Source organism: Notolabrus celidotus, chromosome 6 (genome assembly GCF_009762535.1).
Source record: "Notolabrus celidotus isolate fNotCel1 chromosome 6, fNotCel1.pri, whole genome shotgun sequence".
Classification (NCBI taxonomy): domain Eukaryota; kingdom Metazoa; phylum Chordata; class Actinopteri; order Labriformes; family Labridae; genus Notolabrus; species Notolabrus celidotus.
Window position 1 is genome coordinate 8310285 of NC_048277.1, and position 24515 is coordinate 8334799.

The 24515-nt window shown below is 41.0% G+C and overlaps 1 protein-coding gene across 1 annotated transcript in view; it reads right to left on the bottom strand.

The window, feature by feature from the left end:
• Positions 1 to 308: 308 nt before the first annotated feature.
• Positions 309 to 24515, bottom strand: part of si:ch211-1e14.1 (UPF0606 protein KIAA1549) — a 58233-nt gene continuing 34026 nt past the window's right edge. Inside the window, exons 11-21 of the mRNA XM_034684880.1 lie at positions 23958 to 24142; positions 15244 to 15479; positions 14409 to 14545; positions 11532 to 11737; positions 10090 to 10319; positions 9802 to 9946; positions 8475 to 8804; positions 6200 to 6252; positions 4131 to 4279; positions 3442 to 3593; positions 309 to 1827 (exon numbers count right to left, since the gene is read on the bottom strand). Of these exons, the coding sequence (XP_034540771.1) occupies positions 1591 to 1827; positions 3442 to 3593; positions 4131 to 4279; positions 6200 to 6252; positions 8475 to 8804; positions 9802 to 9946; positions 10090 to 10319; positions 11532 to 11737; positions 14409 to 14545; positions 15244 to 15479; positions 23958 to 24142 (2060 nt within the window). The 3' untranslated portion in view covers positions 309 to 1590. The remainder of the gene's footprint in view (positions 1828 to 3441; positions 3594 to 4130; positions 4280 to 6199; positions 6253 to 8474; positions 8805 to 9801; positions 9947 to 10089; positions 10320 to 11531; positions 11738 to 14408; positions 14546 to 15243; positions 15480 to 23957; positions 24143 to 24515) is intronic.

Genomic DNA, 24515 nt, shown 5'->3' on the forward strand with positions numbered 1-24515 from the left:
GAGGCCAATCGTCGGCAGGAGCCATATTGCTGCTGTCGAGTGATTGTGACATAAAGAGGCGGCTTTGAGCCTCCTAGCCAACAGCTACAGTGTTCCCGCCTGTCAATCAAGTCAGCTGTGCCTCTCATTGGAAGACTCGGAAACTCAATATCTTTGAAATTGCTGCGTCAGAAAAAAATTCCCCCCCCCCCCCCCCCCCCCCTACAGGGTGTGAATGTGAGAAATGAGCTATCCAGACTCCCCTCGTCTTTTGTACCAGGCTGTAAACGTGTATTTCTGCTGTAAAGATCGGCTTTTTTGAATTGGTGTGTATGTGGTTTCAGGTACTTCCGGAGCCAGCCTCAAGCGGATCCTCAATGAACTGCAGTTTTTAACACTTCCGCATTGGACTCATATTTTTGGAACAGAGGTTGGCGCTTGGGCTGGGCCAGCCTGAGGGAGCGTGAACGCTCTAATGTTAAGTTAAATACTTGTTTTGGTAAGGAGGAGGTGGGGCATTGATGCTGCACTCCCGAGAACAGATACAGTACAGACTCTCGGAACTGCAGCAATATGTCATCCCCTGACAAGGTCATATTTTGGCTTCACTCTTGTGTAACAGGAGAAGATCGAGATGAGTCGTCCATCTTTATATACTGCCAGTGGTCTTACACCCGCCTCTATAGAAGCTTCATGTGATTAAAGGCCATTATTTCATGTATCACGTTCAGTCTGTTAGCTTGTTAGCATAATAAAAAACACAAGAAGTAAATGCAAGTTGACCACGAATAAGTAATTACTGTACGCAAAGAGGTCAAAAAGTATGAATTTAGACTAACTCTGTGCTTCTGCAGGAATTACAGAAAGAATAGGTAGTGTGTAAGAGTGTTGTTAGTCTCTATGGGTGCTCCTCTGTGCCTAACGTCTGACCTGGCTCGCTGGCTGTGACCTATGACCTCGCTGTAGGCTCGTAGAGTAGACACGGTCAGGTGAACTACATCACAGTGTCAAGGCATAGAGTGGCTCATCATGGCAGAAAACAGGACGTAGCACCTGATGGTGAGAAGGAGTTTCATTAAGAGCCAGCACTGGAAAGAAACAAATACTTGTGTGGTAGTTTCAGTAGCGTTAAAAATGAAGAGGACCTAAGGGGGATTTCTGTTGAGGGAAGGCAGCATGAGAATGATACTATGATGCAAAAACTGCGTACAGCTGAAACCAGCAAAGTCTCAATCAAGTCCAGAAGTTGTCCAGAACCTGCCATGAGTCTTCCATGGTCCATGAGTCCAGACATGCCACATCGTGTGCCATTAAAAAGGTCAAGCATCTACTGTTTATTTTCTTCTCCTCCCTCTGGTGCATCGTCTTTCTTTGATAAATTGCAGCAGATCTGATTCTGTACTCTGGTTTAGAGCCGTATAAACCATCCTGTTCTTCAGTTTTTCATTAGGGCAGCCTCTCCTGGTACAAATCTCTGTTCCCTCCTCTCACCTCAGTTTAGCAGTTCTGTCTCTCTGCTGTGCACCCTCAGGGACTTCCATGGGAAGTATTGTGAGAACAGGCGAAGCAGGCAGGCAGGGTCAGTGGTATGACTGGTTACAGGACGAGGCTTCAGCTGTGGTAGCTGGGCACGGCCGCCTGTTTCTGCGAGAGACGCAGCAGCTCCTCTCTGATGGCCTTGATCAGGGAGGCGGAGGAGTGGGTAGGAGGAGATGTATCAAGAGGAGGCGGGGCTGACAGATAGCCCACACCTGAGGTGTCCAGGTGGGCAGGAGGTGCAGAGGACTCCCTGATGATACTTCTGGGCGTCTGGAACATAGAGGACGAGTAGTCAGGACAGTCCAGGAACTGAAGGCAGGAAGGAGCAGAGACAGGAGGAGGAGAGAGACGAAGAGGAAACGTTAACACGAAAACAGAGAAGAAATGTAAAAAGAACAGAAAAGTGGGACTGTACTGCAGTTTATGAGAAGAGAAAATAAGAGGAGCAGCATAACACCTGAAGAAAACTACACATATGATGATACATGACAGCTGACCCTCAAAGAAAGATGCTCTACTCTGCAGTATGTTATTGACAGAGGATCAACAGTAATAAATGTCTGATGATGATGCCTGAAATGTCTTAACAACTTTCTACTTTTTTGCTTGTTGGTCCCTCTTGTGCCAAAGCCAAGTTTTGAATGTATTTAATTCTACAGCACCAGTATGGGACTTTGGTTGTTTATAGCACCTCCTGTGGATAAAGCTGTACCTTTTGGCTCTTGGCTGTTTTGTCAGCCTGATTTAATTAAAAAATGTCATGTATTACTCACTGAGAATATTTGCTGTGAAAAATTAGAAGATAAAAGGTTATTATTAGGGGCGAGCAGTTATCATATCAACCTGAAAATATGAAGACCGTGATTATAAGTAGACCCCTTTGAAGAGAAAATCAGAAAATCACATTTTGAAGACTACATTTGTTTTTTATAAAGACAACAATGAGGAGACAATAACAACAAAACAATCACACTGACTTTCTTTTAAAATGAAACAGTCAGATTGTAAAGAAATGTAATGTTATCATGTGTAATGTAGACCTGTTTTTCAGAAATGTACTCACATGGCAATTTTCAGACACACTGACACCATATTTCTGAGCTGTTTGATAATGTTTTTTTTTGGTTTCTGCTGTATTAATACACATTTCTTAAAACTCAGTCTCAGTTTTTGATTACTTATCCTTATTTTGAGTAACTTTATTCAGGTGTCTCTATATCTTTCATCCCTCGGCATCATGGTGGTGAGTGATGGCTGAGGAATACACTTGCTTTACTGATAAGTGTGATGTTTTGAGGGAATACATACCTTATATTGTCTTATATTCAAGTCATCGCTTTTTGCAGGCATCTTTGGCCTGCAGCAGTTTCAGACATTCAAAACAACTACCGTAATCGATGTTCATGCTAATGGTCCTGTTTGCTTTTGTAGACCATCAACTGACATTAATATTGATTTCAGTCTGTTATACAATCTGTTAAAAACTGCTCACAGAGGCTTTAAAGTCACAAATACTGCATATGATTTGAATGCTTCATAAGGTGGGCATTGTAGTTTTTAGCAAATGTTTCTCAAACTGGATTAAATTGTGCACACTTTGGAAATACTTTTAAAAGCGAATTAATACTTATATATATATAAACTACAGGATCCAGAAAGACATGTCTTGCACATGGGTTATGAAAAGTGTTTTAGAGTTCATGAGGTATATAAAGTTTTGGATACTCCAACAGAACTTATTAATGGATCAGTTCATTCTAGCTTTTAATAATTCATGGGATTGAAATATGAAAAAATACAAAGCTACACAAAAAATAATCATGCAATGCAAAGTTTTTTTTAAATTCAAATCATACTAGGTTTACACAGGAATATAGGAAGACCTTGATCTTGTAGAAATGAAGCGTGTGATTTGATCTCTACCTCTTTTTCAGGCTCTGTCCTGGAGAAATTCTCGTCATGGTAGTGGTTCCAGCCGATTCCTCCATTCTGGCCCGGAGCAGCCCTGCCCCCCGCTGGGTAACCATTCAGCCGACTTGACAATCCCACCTGTGCAAGATGATGGAGCTGGGCACCTACAAACACACACACACACACACACACACACACACACACACACACACACACACACACACACACACACACACACACACATTACATCAGAGATCCAGAGCCTGACACTCAATCCTCAGCAGCCCCTTTTATTGACTTTGATGCAATCACTTGAGTCTGAGGAACACTCATCTGCTGAGCTGCTCTCTGTATGGTAGATGCCAGAATCCATTTGTATTAGTGTAAGTCACATGAAAGCAGCAGCATCACCCCAGAAGCTTTAATAATGTAAGAGATGGACAGGCTCTCTAAGTTTGACAGGTTTATGGGCTGGAGGTGTGGATCTGTACAAAGGACCAGCACTGTGGCCTACATCCAGACGTGATCTGAAATGAGCTATGTCAAGACAAACAGTCTGCTTAAACACAATACATATATATTAATGTTTAATGCTCAATCATGTAATGGTTAGTTCCAACCGAGTCACTTGATTGGACAACCACGGGCATGTTCTGTCAGCTTGTTTTTGTCTGCATGTGCGTGATTTTTACATGGTGTACCTGTCGTTCCCCCCACAGGCCTCGGTCTGGCAGATGAGGGGAGCTCGTCGGAGTAGAGCCCCCTGCTGGAGTACAGGCTGTCTGGCTGGATGGGATCACATTGGCCAGGTGGTTCTCCTGGTGGCAGGTAGCTGGAGCCAAGGCCATGCCTGAAACACACACAAACAGAGGGTTTGTCTACTTAGTAATGATTTAATGAAAGATGTATGCTGACTAATGAACTGTCAGCATACATACTGTCCATCTTCTCAGTTGATGATCATGGACGGTCTGACCAACGGAGCCTTTAAAATGGTCTCCTTTTTATTCAAAGTTATTTTTTGGGGTTTTATCACCTTCATTAGAACAGCTGAAGATACAGAGAGAAAATATGGAGTAGAGAGTAGAAGACATGCAACAATGAGTCGAGACCAAGAGTCGAACCTGCAGCCACTGCAACCTGTACATATGGCCTGTGCTTAACCACTCAGCAGAAGCAGCGCTCCAGATCTCAGTTTTTCAGAAAAGCACAATGAAAACATCCGCCGTTTTACTTAGTAAAGACAAATCAGCTGCTTTGTTAATAAACTAACTAATGAAAATTGAATTCCGCTTCACTGATGTGTTACTGCGCTGGAAGAGGACAGACCTACCAGACTGTTCATCCAGTATATATAGCTTTGGATAGTTACGAAACACAACATCATTAACATGTCCCGTCCACACATAGATCACCTGCAGTGATCACTGAATATGGAGTGAATCATTTCAAAAAGTGAGGTGTGTTATTTGGCCGTCTTTATAAAACGTGCTGCTGATGATTGCTTTCAAAAGACCGGACAAATAAAGAAAAGAGAAACAGCAGGAGGCGGGGTGGGACAAACCACTGTGTGTGTGAAGACAGGAAGTCTGTCGCTGAAGTTGTTTGTGAACACACTCTAAAATAATTTGGAGAACAAAGTACATTAATGCATAAACTAACCTAATAATAGAATGCAGGGACAGATTATATAACATAAAATACATTTGGTCATGTATTTCAGTGGCTCTGACAGAATGGTGACATTTTGTTGTATCTTTTAGAGAACTTTTTAACCTTCCTGTAACAACTTTGACATCAAGCCTTGGATAATGTCTGATGTTATTGTCATTTCAGTCAATTGATTGGCTTACACACACCCAATATCACATTTCAAGCACTTTTGGATACCAGTATCGACTCCAGTATTGATACTAGAACTGGAATAATTGTAGATATTTGCATGTATGGCCGTGCAAACATCTGCTTTGTTGGTCTAACTGCTTGCTTCTAACGTCTCTTTCTGGTACCAAGAAGTTGTTATAGCCTTTAAAACAATCTACATTCATAAAGTTCCACAAAGTAACTTTCTATCATCGCTGTGCTCTGATAATAGTAGTAATAACTATAATTATAGTTAAATATATACCTATGGAGCACTTCTAAAAATCAAAGTTCTGTAACAAAATGAGGCAGACCAGCCGGACAATCGTTTGACTTTTGAAGAAAAGGAACAGCAATTTAATTTATTGCTTATTTTGTAAAAAAAAGAAAAGTGAACTACAAGTACTTTTAAGACCTAAAATTCAAAGAATACAAAAAATGTGATTCAAGTAAAACCAGGACAGGCTCTCAGATATAAGTGTGTGTCTTAAAAAGCGATTCAATCTGTGGTTTAAGTTGTTTGACCACAGTTAAGTCAGCACGGTTTCTTTGTGCTGCACTGCTTTCTAGAAAACAAATTAACCTCATGAAAAATCTGCAAAGTGTGTATCTGTGCCTCAACATGAATATGTGAGTGTGTATGGGTGCCTTGGTCCTTTGGAGACAGTTAAGGGACCTCTACTTGGACCTTATCCATTAAACCCCTGAAATAAAGATGACTCTGGTTTCATTATTCACGAGCTCGACTCTCTGGATGTATTCGAAGGAAAACATTCCCACTGGTAAAGTGCTGGAACTCAGACCTTGCTGATCAATTAGGAATCGTTGTGGTGTAGGAAGAAATGAACATCACGTGAGCACATTATTTATTTACTTATACATGGATATTCAATTTTCATCGACCAACCTTGGTGTCAGGCCTTGGACAGAGGAGGGGGGCATGCCAAGCTCAGTGAACCTCTGGAGGAAGCAAGAAAGGAGAGACAGCGTTAGCAGAGAGAGAGAGTAACAACATAAATGTCAAGAACGGGCAGTCAATAAGGAAAATATAATTTGAAATAAAATGTAACGTGCAGTTACATTTACTTCAAAGTGGCATCTTTATAATGTGCAAAATATCTGCAGAGGTAGTGTGACAGTTCAGAGACACAAAGGAAATGTATGCACCATCTTCCTTTCTATGATATTCTAAGCTTAAAGCTCCTGTGAGGAGTTATTACTGTGATGAATACTGATGCCTCTACTTAAGCTACAAAAGCAAACAGACCCATCAGCACGAAGTCTGATCATTTCCAATCAGTTCTTTTAATGCCTGAAACATCTGCTGGGGGTAGGTGTCAGATGAAGTGATAGAAAGAGCAGTTATCTGTATTTTTTCATGATTAAGATGTAATATGAGTCTGGTACTGTTGTACATTTGACTGTTCAAAGAAAGTATGATGAGGTTTAAGTTAAAAACACTTCTTACACATGTTTAGGGAAAGATCAGCACAGAGTCCAGATTGAAAGTTCTTCACGGGAGCATTAAAGACTGCCCACATTTTTAGATCTCAGGTAAAATCTATTTCCTAAATATTTTAACAACTCAGTCAAAGATTTTAAACTCATCCTGACGCAGCAGATAAGGCAAACATGTCAGAGATTTAACACAGATGTTGGGCTTCCAGCCTTAAATATACTGCAAAAGCTTTTTGTCTCAGCTTTGGTATTTCATCTAGATAAAGCAGGGCAAAGATAGCCTGTAGAGGACTTTGTAAGTCCTTAAGAAACCAAACCACAGTCCATTACTGTGTACAGTAGGTTTTGAGAGTAAGGTTCGTATCATGAGTGTTAAACGGCCTTGTTTTCCAGAGTAGGTGATCTTGAGTATCCTTCCTTCTTACAGCTGACCTTTCACAGCACATTAAGGCAGCAAATCTCAAAAGCAGAACCAGCAAATAGCTTTTTATGGCTCCACTGCTCCCTGTTAAAGTCTCCCTCTATATTTGTCACCTGGGGTGAATGTCGATATTGGCCTACAGGGGATTCAGTACAAATTGATGTTGATAGCTGTAAAATGTATTTAAGTGCAATTAAAGTTTGTAAAGGAGAAATCTCTCACTACAGAGATATGAGAAATATGGGAATATGTTCAGCTTTGGTGCCATTAAACAAGATGACATAACTATTAAATGCTAAACATATACTTTATTAAGGGTGAGGGACACACGGTTGTAGCTGCAGGTTTTCAACAGTCATAATACAGACAGAAAATGCCTCACCGCTTATCTGATCTGAGTGATTTAATGCTCAGAGAGTCCGCACACCGTCCTGTAGTGCTAATATAATTCTCTAACATCTTTAAACAACTTTTATTCACCCATAATGGGCTCTAGATTTAATTCCAGCCCAGCTCTACCTTGCAGTATGAATATAAAAAAATGATAAACTATGCATAACTTCTATTTTGTCTCTAGGCAGTTTCATCTGCAACATAAAGCACCACAAGCACAGTGTGTGGCATGTGCACAGTACTGCAGACCTTCAGAATCATGCGTTAATCTGCAGCGCAGCATGAACGAGCCATTGTGTCACAGACCTCTTTCAAAACGAAAATTAATATATGCACCGTCTTTGAAACCAGCCTGCACTGAGGAAAGCTAAAACAGGTCAAGGGGACATCTCTGTCCGGTCTTAGGATTGCAGATCGCTGACGGGGGCTGAAAGGTCGCAGCTCCATTGGGGGCGACAGATGGAGGAATACTTAACCGATTAGGCTGCTAAGTGGACACGATTAAACTTGAAGCTATCCGCCTCATGCTGATAATAAGCGGTAAAAAAACTTGAGAAAGGGAGGAGATAGTGAAGACGAGGGTCTGTGAAGTATTTGCGCTGCTGCAGAATCAAACAGGGAGGTCATTTCTGTAAGTCAGTGCAAATTAGAAGCAGAGCACCATAAGATGTTAACTTCTTCCTACAGACAGAGCTTCATTAGGCATAAAGGATTTGTATTCACAGGACAACACTTCAGTGTTAGAAGTTTTTGTTTCTGTTTGCAGAGAAGTATCAGTCCATCATGTCTGAAGTCTGTGGCTGTATGCAGGACCAACAGTCAATGTGAGCACATGTCCCTGATGTTGAATGTTGACTGCATGCTTAGTGCTCTAACAACATTACCCTGTAAACATAATGGAGTTACTTACTCCATTGAAAGGACCGTGGGCTTGGTACGAAGGACCCCATGGTCTAGGACCACGTCCAGGAGGGCTGGAGCTGGGTGGGTTGTTGTTGTTGTTGACCCCTGGGAGAGTGATCCCCGCTGTGCTGCCCTGAGAGGTGGGTGACACGAGGGCAAAGGCATCATCCAACAGAGAGTGCATCTGCTGCCGGGCCTCCTCGATGGAGGGCTGTGGGGGCATGTAGGGCGGTGGGGGAGGGGCATGGCCTGGAGGAGAGGAAGCGGGACCGAGGAAGACATCGTCGGTGGGGGAGGGGCTCCTGTGAGGGGATCCTGGGGCTTGGTCAGGATCAGACTGTGATCACACAACACGTAATGGACAGTTAGAGTTGTAGAGATTAGAGAGTAAATAGCTTAAAAGTAAGGGATAGGGTTAGAGTCCGGTGGGGCGGTTGTAACTGCTAAATGGAAACCTCCACAGGGTAAAGCTGCACCATGAACATTATCCCCATACTACACCTCTATTTACTGAAGATTAGCGATGCACAATATATGTTGGGCATGTAAGTCATCTGCCAAGTGAAGGGAATATTTCATTAGCATTTATTATTCCAATAATACAATTTTATCTAGTGAAACAACAGACAAAGCTGCTTTCATTCACGTATAAACAAGTCTACACATTCTGACACAGGAGGTGGCGGTTTAAAACCTGTCAGTACACCATGCTTTGTTTGTCAAAGCACTTTGTATAAATAAAGTTATTATCATTATTATTATTATCATTATTACACGTAGAGAAGAAGAACAAGTGCAGCTGCAACAGACAAGAGAGTAAAAATGACATCACCAGTGTGGATGTTTTTCTCTGTTTTGGAGGAGGAGAACATGATTTCAACTTTCAAAAAATGAGCCAAAAGTACTCAGATAGGAGGAAACAATTTCCCCAAGTTTTAGCACAGTGAATCTTTTAAAGTATCTGAAAAGTAGTCATCGCAACATGGATGTAAATACGAAGCAGCAGTAACCGCAGCAGCATAAGCATGAAAAAAAGTGTCTCATCCACAAAATCAGGGACATAAGTTTGGCCACAGAAACATGTCCAATCAATACCATAGACATAAAAAATTTGATACTAACACTGATTGTATTTAAAAAATGCTGATTTCTTTAGTTTAAGAAATATTCACTTATATTCTATGAGTATAACTGTTTACATAGCAAAAAAATGTCTGAGGACTAGCAGATTTTTGCTATGCGTAATCAGCCATATAGAATGAAACACAGCTTTGTAATAGATTTAAAGTTATTAGTAATAGAGTATGAAAGTTATGACTCCATGTACCACTCACCACGTAGGCCACGTTGTTGACTCCAGGACACTTTCTGTAAGCAGCGTCACTGTCGTCTGTGATCAGCTGGTCTTTGTCTGCCTCCATCATGCCTCCATTTAGCTGCTCCTTCATCCTCTGTTTGGGGGAACGCCTCCCTCGAACACTGAGAAAGGAACTTTAAAAATGTTAACAGGTATATAAAAGAGTATTTTTACCTGAAACCAGGCTAAAACATGGATCCAGACCATCAAACAGCCATACATATTGACAAAAAAAAATCAAAATGCCCAAAAACAGAGGGCTAACCTTTTCTTGGAATGCATGAAGATGGCAGGCATCTGAGCGTCTGGGTCCAGTATCTTATCGATCTGAACCTGAGCCTTCTGGTAGATGCGATCTCTGTCTTTTGTGTCACCAAGGCCACCGTTCACGTCTTCCATGGCAGGGAAGTCATAGTGACCCTTTCTCTTGGCACGCAGACGGATCTTGTTGCGATGGTGTTCAATCTCTGATTTGTGCCTCAGAGCCACCTGAATCTGAAGAAACGGGACTTTGTTAGACAGGCGCCTTCCATTATTTACCTCTTCAGGTCAGAAAATCAAGATTTCAGGATCCACCCAGAAAAATCCTACCCCTGAACAAAACTGTAGCTGCAGCATCTGAGGAAAAATGTCAGTTTATATGTATTTTTTTTATTAACAAATTTGGGAACTCTGTTACCCGGGGGACTTCAAACACTGTCATCGGAGCCTGTTAGGCTTTCTATGTTGCATTTCTGGTTTATAAATTCTATTTATACCATGATCTGGGAGAATACTTGATTCTGATTGGCTAAAAGGATGTTATTTCACTCCTGAAATTTATCCTCTGAAGTAGTTTCAGTGAAACAGCCATTCTTTTTAAAAAAAATCTTGGTGTTGATTTGGGGACAATTGGGCTGGTTAGTTGGTATTGCTGGAAAACATACTGGCAAATTTTATCTACTAGAAATCCATTATACACATAATGATTTTCTTTTTGTCTTGCTGTCATACGATTAGTTGTCTGGCTAAAATCTGCTTTTAATAAAGACTTTCATAACAATTGATCAGTATGATTGAAAGTGTCAAGTTAAAGTCCTAGTCGGTCGTTTTAAATATGACTGGAAGAGTGCTTTGATGACTCTTAACTTCAGAAACAAGTGTCTTCAAGCTCCATCACAACAATATTGAATGCCTGACTTTTATTTAACAATATTCCAATTCTACCTTTGAATTATTTTATTGGTTAAATAAAGATAGATGCTTTTTTTTAAGTGTGACAAGTTGAAAAGTATTACATTAGTTAGAAACAGTTTTTAAAAAGTTTGCTAAGTTCAATGTTTATTGAAATGCTAAAAACTATAAAAACAGAATGATTTTGTAGGTTTTATAGAGTGATTGAAATCATCAAAAAACATTCAAGTCATTTAAAATTCTTGAAATCAGTTAATGGTTAAAAAAAAAACGGTAAAGATGCTAAGGACGTTTAAAATATACTGTTTTACTATGTTCTCTATTGTTAAAAGTAAGATTTATTGAACTGTGAGTCAGATATTCATCTGTGATCGATTGCTTCGGTCTCCACCTGCAGAGCTGGGAGATCACGTTTTTTTCTGCATTCTATTAAACGCTCTTGATGAGGAAACACAGCACTTTTACTCTCGTGATTATTTCTTCGCTTTTTTAAGGTTGTAACTTGAGCAGGTACTGTAAGTGGGAAGCGCACACCTCTTTGTTGATGTGGTTGGTGTCGGGCAGCTTGCCGTTGATTGGGGGGCTGTGGAGAGGAGGGACGGCCATGGGCTGCATGGCGATGAGCTGGATTTTGTTGGGGAGTCTCCTGCTGGCCTCTGTGGCACGAGACATCCGGTCAACATGCTCAAAGATGGACGCCGAGGACAGATGCTCGTTTGTACCGTTCATGGGAGGAGGACCTAAAGGAAGAATAAAACACACAAGTCAATCTTCAGGAAAATTGTCCATGTTGAAAATCTTAATGCTATTCTTCTCTACCAAACATCCACCTTTATTAAACTGACATTACTTCATCTGACACACGCGTGGAGTTAATGTTTCCGGTGGGAACATGAAATGAACTCTAGGTTGACTTCTAAAAGCTAAACTTAATTTCAAACAAAGGCTCAGCTTGGCCTTTGTTTGACTGTCTCAATGCGATGACTGGAGGCTCAGCAGACAGTGATGGATGGTGAGAACAGGCTGAGCACTAAACTAGCACAAACCGACAGAAAGACAGAAGCACAAAGACACAGCTGCTGGAGGACAGACCTGAGGTCTACAAAGACACAGACAGAGAGAAGGCAAACTCTTACCAATTCTATTCTTGCCTGGAAACCACAACAGAAAAAGAACGGAGAGATTTATTGAAGGGAAAGAGATCAAGTAAGAACAGCTGAGACAGAAGCAGGTACTGTATGTTCACAATGAAAATAAAAGCCTAAACCAGGAAGGCTGGTTAAACTTTGTGAAGAAAAAGAAGGGAGGGGAGAGGAAGGAAAGGCAAATGAGTCATCCACAGCAGATAAAAGCCTCTCCTCCGGTCTTGTGAAGTTCATTAATCAGAGAAACGAGGCAGAAAACACACTGATGCAAACACAGACAGAGTGAGCATGAAGTAAAACATCTAAAGTGTGCTCTCTCTCCTGCAGCTTCTTCTGAACTTTGGGCCTTATTTACTAAATGAAGCTCAGCGTGGGTTCAATCACGACGACTGTATCCCAACCATTCACTGAGTCATTCACTCATCATTCATTCATATCTCTCTCTCTCTCTCTCTCTCTCTCTCCCTGCTTCTCTCATCATCTGATCATGAGTGTTTCAACTAAAAGTGTTACCCATACCAGATTTTGCCTCAACCTGATCAACCAATCATAAGCTATTAAACTGTGATTTCTCTTTGCTCCCCCTGTTCAGAATTCTATAAAATCATTATCCTAATTACATTTTTCTTTTCTCTGAATTCTGACTTAATCTTAAAATGTAAAAAAAAAAGGAAAGATACAAAAAGTCAGAATTCAGAATGTATTCTCTGAATTCTGACAGAGAAATTCAGAAGATTCAGAATTAAAAGATTGTAAGAAAATGTAAAAAGGAAAAAAAAGTGAATGGCCTACCAAAAATGTTTTTCGGTGGGCCTTATCCTCTTCCATAGATAGCCTAAATTTAACGTCTTAATCTAAGCAAAAATGGAACAACTTTTTATGTATTTCAAAGAGAAAAAGACTGATTCACCACAATAATAACATGGCTTTGCACACAGGTGTTTCTAGTACATCTCTGTCACATTCTTCTACGGTTCAACAGCTGCAGTCTTATTAAATTATTAATTTAGAAATATGGTCAGGGTCTCTCCTCCAGGGTGCTGAAAGTTGTCTTCAGATCTGAGATGAAAAAGTTTTATTCACTTCATCTGCTGTGCTCCATTTTCTGATAGCAGTATTCTCTAACAAGAGATAACATCAAGCGAATCGGTTTGAAGGATATTTTATCAGATCTACGATTGAGTGTTTTTTGATATTTACTATTGTGTTTGTTGTTCTCTTCTAGCAGGATTACCTCCATTACAGAGCTTTTCAAGTTTTTCCAACACTTAGAGTCCTGTGCGCAACCACGGTTAAATTTTAATCTGGGCATCCTGATGTCTCTGCTTCTCTTTCAGCTCTGTGTGATTTCTATGTTTGCACATGGCCCTGCAGTCTCAGGGTTTTTTATAGTTACGATTTTAAATTTTTTAATTCGATTTTAGATCTTTTTGTAGATTGTTGAGCTTTTCTCGCCTTGATAGGGAGGACAGAGTAGGAGGAAGACAGACCGGGTAATGACATGCAGGAAAAGAACCACTGGTCAGCTAAAACCAGCACTTCAGTCTCATGTCCTTTTATGGGCATTAGAGAGACGTTTGCTTTTCTATGCTATCCTGATAAACAGGCAACCCTCGATTGAACGGTATTCATTCATTTAAAAACACAGGTGTGAACAATCATGAAGCATAGGAACAGATTTATGGATCCACCCTGGACTTCTCTTAGGGGCCTTTTAAGGGCTTATCACAAAAAGATAGGAAGCTAGAAACGGGGCCCATTGTTTGGAGCGTATGCAGTCCCAGTCAGAGATTTATCAATAACAAAACAGAGACCATTCCTCTGAGGGTGAGTCAGCCTGCAGTCTGTTCGCCTCGCTGCCTCTGGCTCTAGCACGAATCGCTTTGCAGGCTTGAATCTATCAACAAGCTGTCCGATAGAGTAACTTCAGTTATTCTTACTCCTTTTCCTCTCTTTGCTCTCCCTGGACCAGTTTCTGCTGCTGAATAGAGTTCAGATCAGGCTCCACCTTCACTGTCCCCCTCTGTAATCTTTATGTCACTGTCTGAGTTGGCGTTGCACTTTTCCTCGCTCTTTTCCTGCCTTTTGTTTTTTCACAGCTTCACAGTCTCCCTGCCCTCAGTCTGGCTCCCTGTCCGTCAAATCATGCTAGCTAGAGTTTCTCTCTTTTCACTGCCCTGTCCCTTTAGTCTCCTCCCTCCCCTCTCTTGTTGTGTTCACTCTCTGTGTTTGGGGAAATGATGTGCATGTTGCCAAGGCTACTCACCATTTAAAACATTGATGGGGACCTTGCGGGTCTGCTTGCTGTCGTTGGGCGTGGCATGGCCTCTCAGGTTCTCCTCATTTGAGTCCCGCTCACTTGAATGGTCACTCACCACTGAGTCACCATCTGAGGGCGAGATCCTGCCCGAAAACACACACACACACACACACACACACACACACACACACACACACACACACACACACACACACACACACACACACACACACACACGTACATGAATAATAGAAAGACAAGGGCACACTAACATCCTGAAATGCCATGCATAAATAAGAATAGTGATTTCCCAGAAAGGTAAAATCTTGAGGGGGAGTCTTCGAAGAAATGGTCCTATGACTTACAGCTCGGAGTTAAATTAAGATATTTAAATCTTAGTGATTTGTCCAGCTAGCTACCATCTGAGGAAATATAACAAATATAAATCCCACAAAGAGGGAAAAAAAACATGTTATGGACAACATAAGGAGAGTATCTTAAAGTGCTGATCAATAAGTGCTGATCCCTTTAATGTCGTCTGTCTGACAGAGCACTGAGTCAACTGGGAGATACTATAGATGCAAAAACATCCTCTACAGTCATCATTGAATTTAAAAAGAGTAAAACCTTAATAAAAACAACATCACAGATTTCCTGAAATGTATTGGTAGATGTTGGTCTCTTATTGGTGCTGTTATCTGTTTTGTAACCTCTGTTATTGGCTGTGTTATGTGCTGGATTCATTACTCTAAGTGTCCCTCAACTCGCATAGCCTTTTTTACCTTAGCTCATTCTGATCAGTTTTTCAGAGTCATGCTCTGCAGTATGACAGGGCATTTACCTTTCTCTCCTCCTGCCGCTGCGTGAGGCCTTTGTGGAGTTGATTGAAGCTTTGGACACCGGGGTCGGGATCTCTCCGTTCTCAGATAGACTGAAGCCGTCTTTGATGGACGTGGGCAGCTGTCCAGGGCCCAGCCCCGGCGGGACAGACTCCTGGATCACCATGACATCATCCTTACTCTGCTGGCCAAGGTGCAGCTTGGCAAAGTCAAAGCCCTTCACACTGGGGGCCTGCAACTGAGGACGGGAGCAGGAGAGACAGAGATGAGGAACGAGGAGTGACAATGAAAGAAATCAGGAAGAGAGAGAGAGAGGGCAAGGAAATATGAACTTTATTGTAAATGTGTGGAAGATTACAGGGACTTATTCAATCATAGACCTCAACCAAGTCTTACCTTCAGAGTTTATTAATCTAAAAAACGTTTTAACAAATAAGAGGTGTTCAAGTATAACTTATTTTACTTCCAATTACCTTAACTTGAGTATCAGTCTATACAGAGAACCATTTAAAAATCAAAATTTTTTAATGAAGGGGGAACAAGTTACTGTATCTAATCAATGCATTGACTGGAGCACTGACTGATTCTTCATGTATTATCAGAGGGAAATTATATTAAACTTGCAAGATTAATGCAATGTACAATGCAAGAAAAACATTTAATATGCTGTTAAAACTTCTTAGAACTGAATATACCTTCTTTTTTATTTCTGAAACTAAACGATTCCTTTTCCAAAACATAAAGACTCGTTATTCTGCATCAAAAACTTAAACTGGTCATTAAACTTAGCTGACTTTTGTTTGACTGCCTGATTTTTTGACTAGTCTGGCTGTCTCTTAGAGTAACCCTATCTAAAAAGATTGCGTCATTGTGACAACATGGCTCTAAAGTTTAAATGTGCAGTGAGTTCAGACTGACACATGAGTTAGAAAGTTGTTATTAGGCTGAGAACTGACTGAACAGCATCCAGAGGAGAGACTCAGACAGACAGACATTAATGAATAAAGAAGTAGAGAGAGGGGGGGGGACAGGAAGACGGGTGGGGGAACACTGAGCTGCTTGCTTCCCTCTGAGGTGGTGGGGGATGGAGGCTGGAGATGGAAGCAGTGAGAGTATCTGAGTGTAAAGCCCTCGGGAGGAGTGAACGGAGACTGACTGACAGATCTCAGCTCAAACTCTCCCCAAGTGACAGTGAAACGTGTGGTCAGGAGAAGAGAGGACTGACATGACATGCTCCTGTTCATTCTCCAAATTACACATACACTCACACTCAGTTAATTGATGCAAAACGCCTGGCTTAGAAGAGGCTTGTTGGTGTAAAACTGCTAATCCAGTATGAGGCTTGCCAACATAGAAGTGCTAATCCAAAGAGGCAGAGAAAGAGTGTGTTTATGTTTGTGCATGTTGCTCTCAGCGGCATAAAAACAAGGCCAGTCATTGAGAGGGAAAGCAGTGAAACAAGCTGCAGCTGAAAAAGTCAAATCTACATCACCATAATTAAGACTGAGGCTGAATGGAGGAGGAAAACACACAGCTACTGATATCTCCCACATTATACCCACTAATTACTGCTTAGCCCGGTCTAATGGTTAATTAGGGAACACCAACACACTGAACACATACAAAATGACATCTATAAATCTACTACTTCATTACAGGGGGTTTTATATAGAGGCGATGCATGTGATGTCAGGGAAGAGGGAGTCTCTGCAGTCAGCTTTCAACCTGAGAGCTGCAGAAAAAAAAAGGACTTTGAAAACTGGAGCTGTTGTGTAATCGACTGTTTGCAAAGATTCAACAAGAAGTCTGAGTCTAAAGAACAGTGGAGCAAACTGAGAACTGCATTTGAGAGATAACTGGAATCCAGGCACTGAAACTTGATTTGAAACTCCTTTGTGACGAGAGAAAAGTACAGGTCATGAAGATTTTGAGAACAAAAACAATTACATTAAATGTTTGGCAACGACCTGTCTTCCGACACACTTAAGTTTTGTTTCATTAAGAGATCCACTGAGATCCTCTGGCAGTGCTCTGCTAGCTGATCCACGGACCCGACTGAAAACTAAAGGGGACAGGGCTTTTTCAGTCAGACCTCCTACACTCTGGGGCAGCCTGCCAGAGGGGACCAGACCTGCAGATTCAGTCCTGTGTTTTATTTCATTACTCAAGACACATTTTCACACCTGGAAAGCTTTAATTGTGTGATTTTATTTAATTTTAACTCTGATTTTAAGGGTCTGTTTTATAAGTCTGTATGTTTTTAAGTTGTTGTTTTTTTATTGCTTCATTTTGCTTTGCATTTCTTCTTGTTTTATTGCCCACTGTGAAGCACTTTGTTACCTGTATTGAAAAGTGCAATATGAATCAAGTATTATTTTTAATATTAAAGAGATGGGAGTAAAATCTTAACAACAGACAGTCTGAATTTAAAATCAATGATATTTTCCCCTCTGTGAGTCTAACCTGTCCGTCAAAATTCAAGCATTGCACTCCTGTAACAGGTTAAATTAGTTGAGGGGTGTTGTCTTAATTGTATTACTTATCTGCAATCATGTGCAGCAGGTGCAAACTCTCACTCCATGCATCTAAGGTCAGTGATGAAGACAAAACCAACAACTGCAGTGATGTCCGCTGTTTGTTGCAGCTGTTAAAGTTAATAACTGTCAGTGAAAGCCTCGATTGATCCTTGTTGGACACTATGTTAGAGGGCATTTTTAATGAAATGTTTCAAAGTTCTGATCAACTCTACACAATGAAAACATAAATATCCAGACTGCTGTGTCTTTGGCATAAATTGGAGGATCTCTGCTCTTAATTTAAGCTGTTAATTTCCTGTTTTACTCCCCCTTTTGTTGTTTCCCCTGCGGCACATCCAGCCATGTTGCAGGATTGAGGGAGAGTTTGGATTGCAATGTGACGTCAGTGCACAACCTCCATTATTCACGGGGATCTAATAACTAGACATTCATCAACACTATGTCTAGAAAACACTGGGTCTAGACGTCTATAAGGAGGAATCTCTACATCTACTGAACATTATACCTCCTCTTTGGCTCTCCTTCCTTTACTCATCCCTCTCTTTTTGTCCTCTCTCTTCATCTCTCCTGCTTTCATCTTCATCGCTCGGCTCTCTTGTCGTCTCTGCTCCACTTGTTTGATTTCTTCCTTTTTCAACATCTCCTTTTCCTCATCTGTATCATCCTCTTCTTCTTCTTCCTCCTCTACCTCATCCTCTTCTTCTTCTTCTTCCTCTTCCTCCTCCTCTTCTTCCTCAGTGCTCACACTCTGTTTGCTCTTAGGCAGAGCTGCAGGTGTCTGAACAGAAGGAGTTGTTGACATGAATACTTCAGATGCTGTTGTCTCTGGACTATAAAGTATTGAACAGCGAGCTACGTCACACGGCAAACACACAAACTAGGTCTCCTCTACAGCTTCTAGAAACCACCAGACACTGCTCTGTACCTTCCCCGCTTTAACCTCCTCTTCCTCCTCTTCTTCTTCTTCATACTCCTCCTCCTCTTCCTCATACTCCCCCTCACTAGACTCTCCATCCTTTTTAGTCGGAGGGAGCGAGTGCTGAAGAGAGGTCCTTGATTCCTCAAATGAAGTGGCGGACTGAGAGAGGGGGAGTGGTGTTAAGTGACGGATGATTGGGTTAAACAGAGGGGGCAGGCTGAGGGGGGGTTATTTCTGAACATTACTTTGATTGCATTAACCCGGTCTGAAGGGTTCATCTAGCAGCTTCAGCTCAACAACAAAACAACAACTGGAAAGATCTGGAATTAGACAGATTTACCAGGGAGTCAGGGAGCTAGAAAAATACAAGAACAAAAACCAAGCAGGCTCCGACTACATGATGAAGAAGTCACTTCAAGAGAAGGTCATCTGAGAGGAGTTACCTGCAGACAGTCTAACTTAGACAGAGATGAAATCAATGCTGGACCAGAGTCAGTACAAAACATTCCAGTTAGCATGAGTAGCATTACACCTGCGCATAAATCCTACACACCTCCTTAAAATAAACCCTCATCATACCAAGTGAGAAACCCACAGACCTCAGAGGTTTCATTTCTGTCATATCTCACAGGCTCATTAATCTGTTGCTGCACATTTTATGACTCTATCCGTTAATTTGTAAATTTGTAATAACTTCAAATTATGACGTTTTTTAAGCTCTTGTTTTAACGAGAACAATAACACGAAATCTCTTGTCAAAGCCAGCTCATCTGGTATGAACACAAGTTTATAGATATTTTTAAAGATGCAGTATTTATTTTGTTTATGTCATCAGTCTTAATTTAATGAATCACATACTATTAAGTGTGAGGGCAACTCTGGCAGTCATTTTAAAGGAGACAAACTCAGATCTGGCATCACACTGATTTTTTTGGCACAATCTTTTTTTAAACAAAATGCAATTTTACTTTAACTTCATATTTGCTGCTTATTAACAAGCTATGTAATGGTTTACATTATGATTTATCAAAGCTATAACAACTGTAACTTATTTCTCAACAAGAAAGTCTTGCCAGGGATGACCTGATCCTACACGTCACTCAAATCAGATCAATCTTGAGGAAGGAGTCTGACACATTTCAGCTCTGCTTGTTGACACTGTGGTAAAAATGTTACTGTCTTTTAAAAGTCAATCACTGAGCTTAATTGGTGGTGATTGGATGAGTGGTCACCAGCAGAGAGTAGAAAATAAGAGGAGGAAAACGCTGTACAAATTTAAGATTTCAGACACAAACAAAACATGAAACAGTACCAGGTTTGACCCTTGGCCGTGTTCAAGGACAGGTTGAATAAAAGAAAATGTCAGACGGAGTGCTGAGGAAAATGCTACATTCAAATTCATGCTAGTTTTCTGTGGCTACCAACCCTAGCTTTAAAGTAAAGTAGTTCTTTAAAACAGTTTTTCGCTGAGTCCAGTTTCCAGAGTAGGAAGTCCCAGTATGTTGAATATCTAGGTTCAACAAAGGTGAATGTGATAAAAAACATGACACTTGAAACGTTTCACAATAAATGGACATAACTGTAATTCAAGTTTAAAGTAATTTGATAATGAGAAAAATGGAAATGTATTTCAGTCTGTATCTTAAATTTTATGGTACGGCTAAATTTGAATCTCTAAAGACATGGTTCATCATGATGTGCAGCATAAGGGACAACGTAAAATAGATGTCTGATGTCCATAATCTTCAGGGCAAAATGGATGCTGAGAGATGCTAAGAGAGAAAAATTGCCTCTAAGAAGGGGGCAAGAATCATTTCCATTTTTTGTGAAGTCAGACAGGAAGGACAAGCTATCCAGCTGTCACACACTGAAAATGAATGAATGAACTTTATGAATGTAACCTGGCATCAAGTATACAAGGATGTACGTGAGAATAAAACCAAAAGGGTTTCAGTAAAATAAAAGAGCAACAGAAGCTCATTTCATGACTTTTAATCCAATTGTGTCCCTTCATAAGTCTCATTAAACTTTCACAAACCCTTTCTAAAATAAGAATAGTCCAGAATGTGATCAGGCCTCCAGCACATTCATTACAATGACAGATAGACCCAATAAATTACAACACCGAGTTAGCAGGCTGTGTTAAATGTTGATAAAGACATAATGCAATGGTTTTTAAATCATTTAAAGCCTATGTTTGATTGAAAATAGTGAAAATACAACATATCAGAGGTTGAATCTGAAAAATGTTATGCTCATTTTAACTTTGATGCCTGCAACATGTTTCCAAAAAGGACAATAAATCGTGTAACCCTCACTTCTCTACAACCCGCGTCGTCCTCTAACTGCTATTTCCTGTCAGCAGGTGAGGTCCAGTCAGTGGTGTCAGCTCTGATCTATTCTGAGGACATAAACTCAGAGAGGAAACCTCAACTCTTCTGAACAGTGAGTTCAACATAAACACACTGAAAGAACCAGACTTAGTCCATCTGTCCAAAAATGTCTCATCTAACATGCGTTGTTTCAACTAAACGTGGCTCAATAAATACACTCTAATCTTCCTCATACTTAGGCTTTGTTCAGTTACCAGCAGTAAAGGCTTTAAGGTATGCAAATTTGGAGGTGGAAAAATAGAAGTCTTGTGTATCTGATCCGGAGGGCTCTGACCTGCCGGATCAGAGACGCAGTCGGAATGCAACTGAGCGGATCCAGTGGAAGTTAACACATTGACGAGAATAGGAACCTATTAGATCCGGTCTAGGGACGGATCGGAGATGGACCAGACATGGATCTGGTGGAATTTGGCCATAAGAAGGAAGATTCAGTTTTTCCAGCTTAACGCTGACAATGCATTCACATCCTCATCGACTCCATCATCAAACTGTAAAGTCTGTAGTTTCTGTTTAAATCTTCATCCCGTGATTTTCTGTCAGCGTGTGGCGCCGTCTCTTGGTCAAACTGCTGATCCTCAATCACTCCTACATGCCCGTCATCGGGGGCGCCATGTTTATCGTTGTTTATGCGTAGTAGGCATGTGCAATTCAAATTTGTTGGATAGGGGTTTTCCAGGAGGTTCCCTGGACATATGACGTTCTGCACCAGCCTCGCTTTCATTGCGCAAATAGTTAATTGGCCAATTATTTGCAGTTATGCATGTGGCTAACCCTACGGCCAAATGGACCGCTCCATAATGATACGTTAAGACTAATGGTTGCGTTTATGTAATGGCTGGACATGCATACGGGCCCTGGTCTTTCTCTGTCTGGTCTCTTATTTATGTCCTCTGACAGAATCTGAGAAAGTTGAGCAAATTACAGATACTTGAAGTGATAATGAAATAATGCTATATAAATGTGGAAACTTAGTCAATTGACTGAGAAATGTTCTTGAATCAGAACGACATCAGGGGAATTTATCATACTACTAACAGTGCATACTGTTAGTATAGTAGGCGGTTTCAAAAACAACCAATGTGTTCGATGTATTCCAGATAAATGAACCTCCATCGATCTGTACATCACATCATACGTCACGGCAGAATCTGCAAGCTGAATTGCTTGACTTTAAACTTTTCGACTCTCAGGAATAGGTGAATGAAGGTGATTGGAGAGTGAACGCAATGCAAATTTGAGCCAATCAGAACTCTACTCAAGTCTTTGCATTCTCGTGATTCACTCCTGCACTGGGTTTGGTATGAGCGCCTCGTTATGAGTAGACATGGGATCGGTTTGATTCTTGTTATGATGTTGACACACCTGCAGGTGTGTATCATCAGGACACTTAATCCGACCGCTTTGTGCCCAAAATTATTTCAAACTGTAGTCGCCCACCACGCACCAATGCACTTCAAACTGTGCACTTTATAAAGTAGTTAAATCAGGCCAATGACGTATGGAGAAAAAAAAGTAAATGCACTACACCACCAGACCAGTAGAGGGCAGTAAACAAAGACGAATGCCATTCACCACAGATGACACCATAGAAGCAGACGTGTTGGTTAGTAACATGACTGGGTATAAAAAGGACCCTCCAGAGAAGCTGAGTCTCTCAGAGGTAAAGATGGGAAGTGGTTCACCACTCTGTGAGAGACTGACTCTACAGTACATAATATCAATAAAAGATTCAGATAATCTGGAGATATCTCTGTACAAAAGGGACAAGGACCAAAACCAAGACTGGATGGACTTGATCCTCAGGCCCTCAGGCAGCACTGCATTAAAAACAGACATGACTCTGAAGCGGAAATCACTGCATGCTCAAAATGACTTCCAAAAACCATTGTCTGTGAACACAGTTCATCACTGCATCCACAAATGCAGGTCAAAACTGAACCATGCAAAGAGGAAACCATATATAAACATGATCCAGAAACACCAGAGACTTGTTTAAGATGGACTGAGAGGAAGTGGAGAACTGTCCTGTGGTCTGAAGAATTAAAATCTGTTTTTGGAGCTGTGTCCTCCGCTCTAAAGAGGAGAGGGACCACCCGGCTTTTAACTATCAGCTGACAGTTCAAAGCATCCCTGATGGTATTGGGAAAAAGAAGAGTCGATGGTATGGGTAGCTTACACATCTGTGGAGGCTCAATTAACGCTGAACAATGTAGACAGGTTTTGGAGCAACATATGCTGCCATCCAGACAAAGCCTTTTTCAGGAAGACCTTACATATTTCAGCAAGTCAATGCCAAACCAAATTCTACACGTATTACAACAGCATGGCTCTGTGGTAGAAGTGTCCAGGTGCTAAACTGGCCTGCCTGCAGTCCTGACTTGTCACCCATTAAAAACATTTGGAGCATCATGTAATGAAAAATACAAGGAGATGATTAACTGATGCAACACCACTTCCCAGCTGTATCGAAACGGGTTGCTGGAATCAAATATAAAAGGAGTTATAATTTTTCATTAAACAATAACATTTTTTAGTTTCAACATTCAATTTGTTGTCATTTGGATTTGAAAGTGGGCTCATCTTTCTGGCTTTCTTTGAACGTGTCAACACAGAACATAGTAATGGTCATGAAACTGTCTGGTCCACCTCACATTTTGTTACACCTTTAGTACAGCACACAGCTAAGCTGCAGTTACACAATAAAAATGCAATAAACTGTTTCTAAACTGAGGGCTCGATACTGTTAGGTTACATATTCTAAATGTGTCTTAAGAGGAATTTACTGTGGATCTTAAATTACTAAGGAACACAGTCACAGTAAAGCCAGAAACAAGAACAGACACTTTGTAACCCTGGTTGAACTCTACCTTCTGTCTCTGCTGGATGGAGGTCATGGCGTCCGGCTGGAACTCCAGCTTATCCGTACGACACAGTTTCCAGTACAGGATGGAAATGATGACGATGACCACGATGAGGGGAATCACCACCCCGACGACGATCCAAACGTTGGTGTTCTCAGTCTCAGAGGGGGCGGCTGCTACCTTCTCCACAGCTACGCACAAAGAGAATACATTCTTAGACTCAAGTTGAGTTTTGGACCAAAAAAAAGCTCCCTCATGAATAGTTTAATTTGTGATCTTTTATTCTCTTTTTAATGTTCTTCACAAACACTTTCAGGATGCAAAGCTGAACATGCACTATCCTTAAAGTGCTACCTCTTTTCTCAGATTTGAAATCTTCAATGCAGACCTTCATTAGATTTAATTAGCACTCATTGCATCCCCAGGGGGAGGACAGTCAGAGAACACAGTCAGCACTGAGACACCATCCCTCCAGAGGCTCTCATTAAGGCCTTCATCCCTTGTTTAGATTCCTAATGAGGCAGACAGGCTACCAGTGCAGTGTGTGCAGAGGGAGGGAATTAG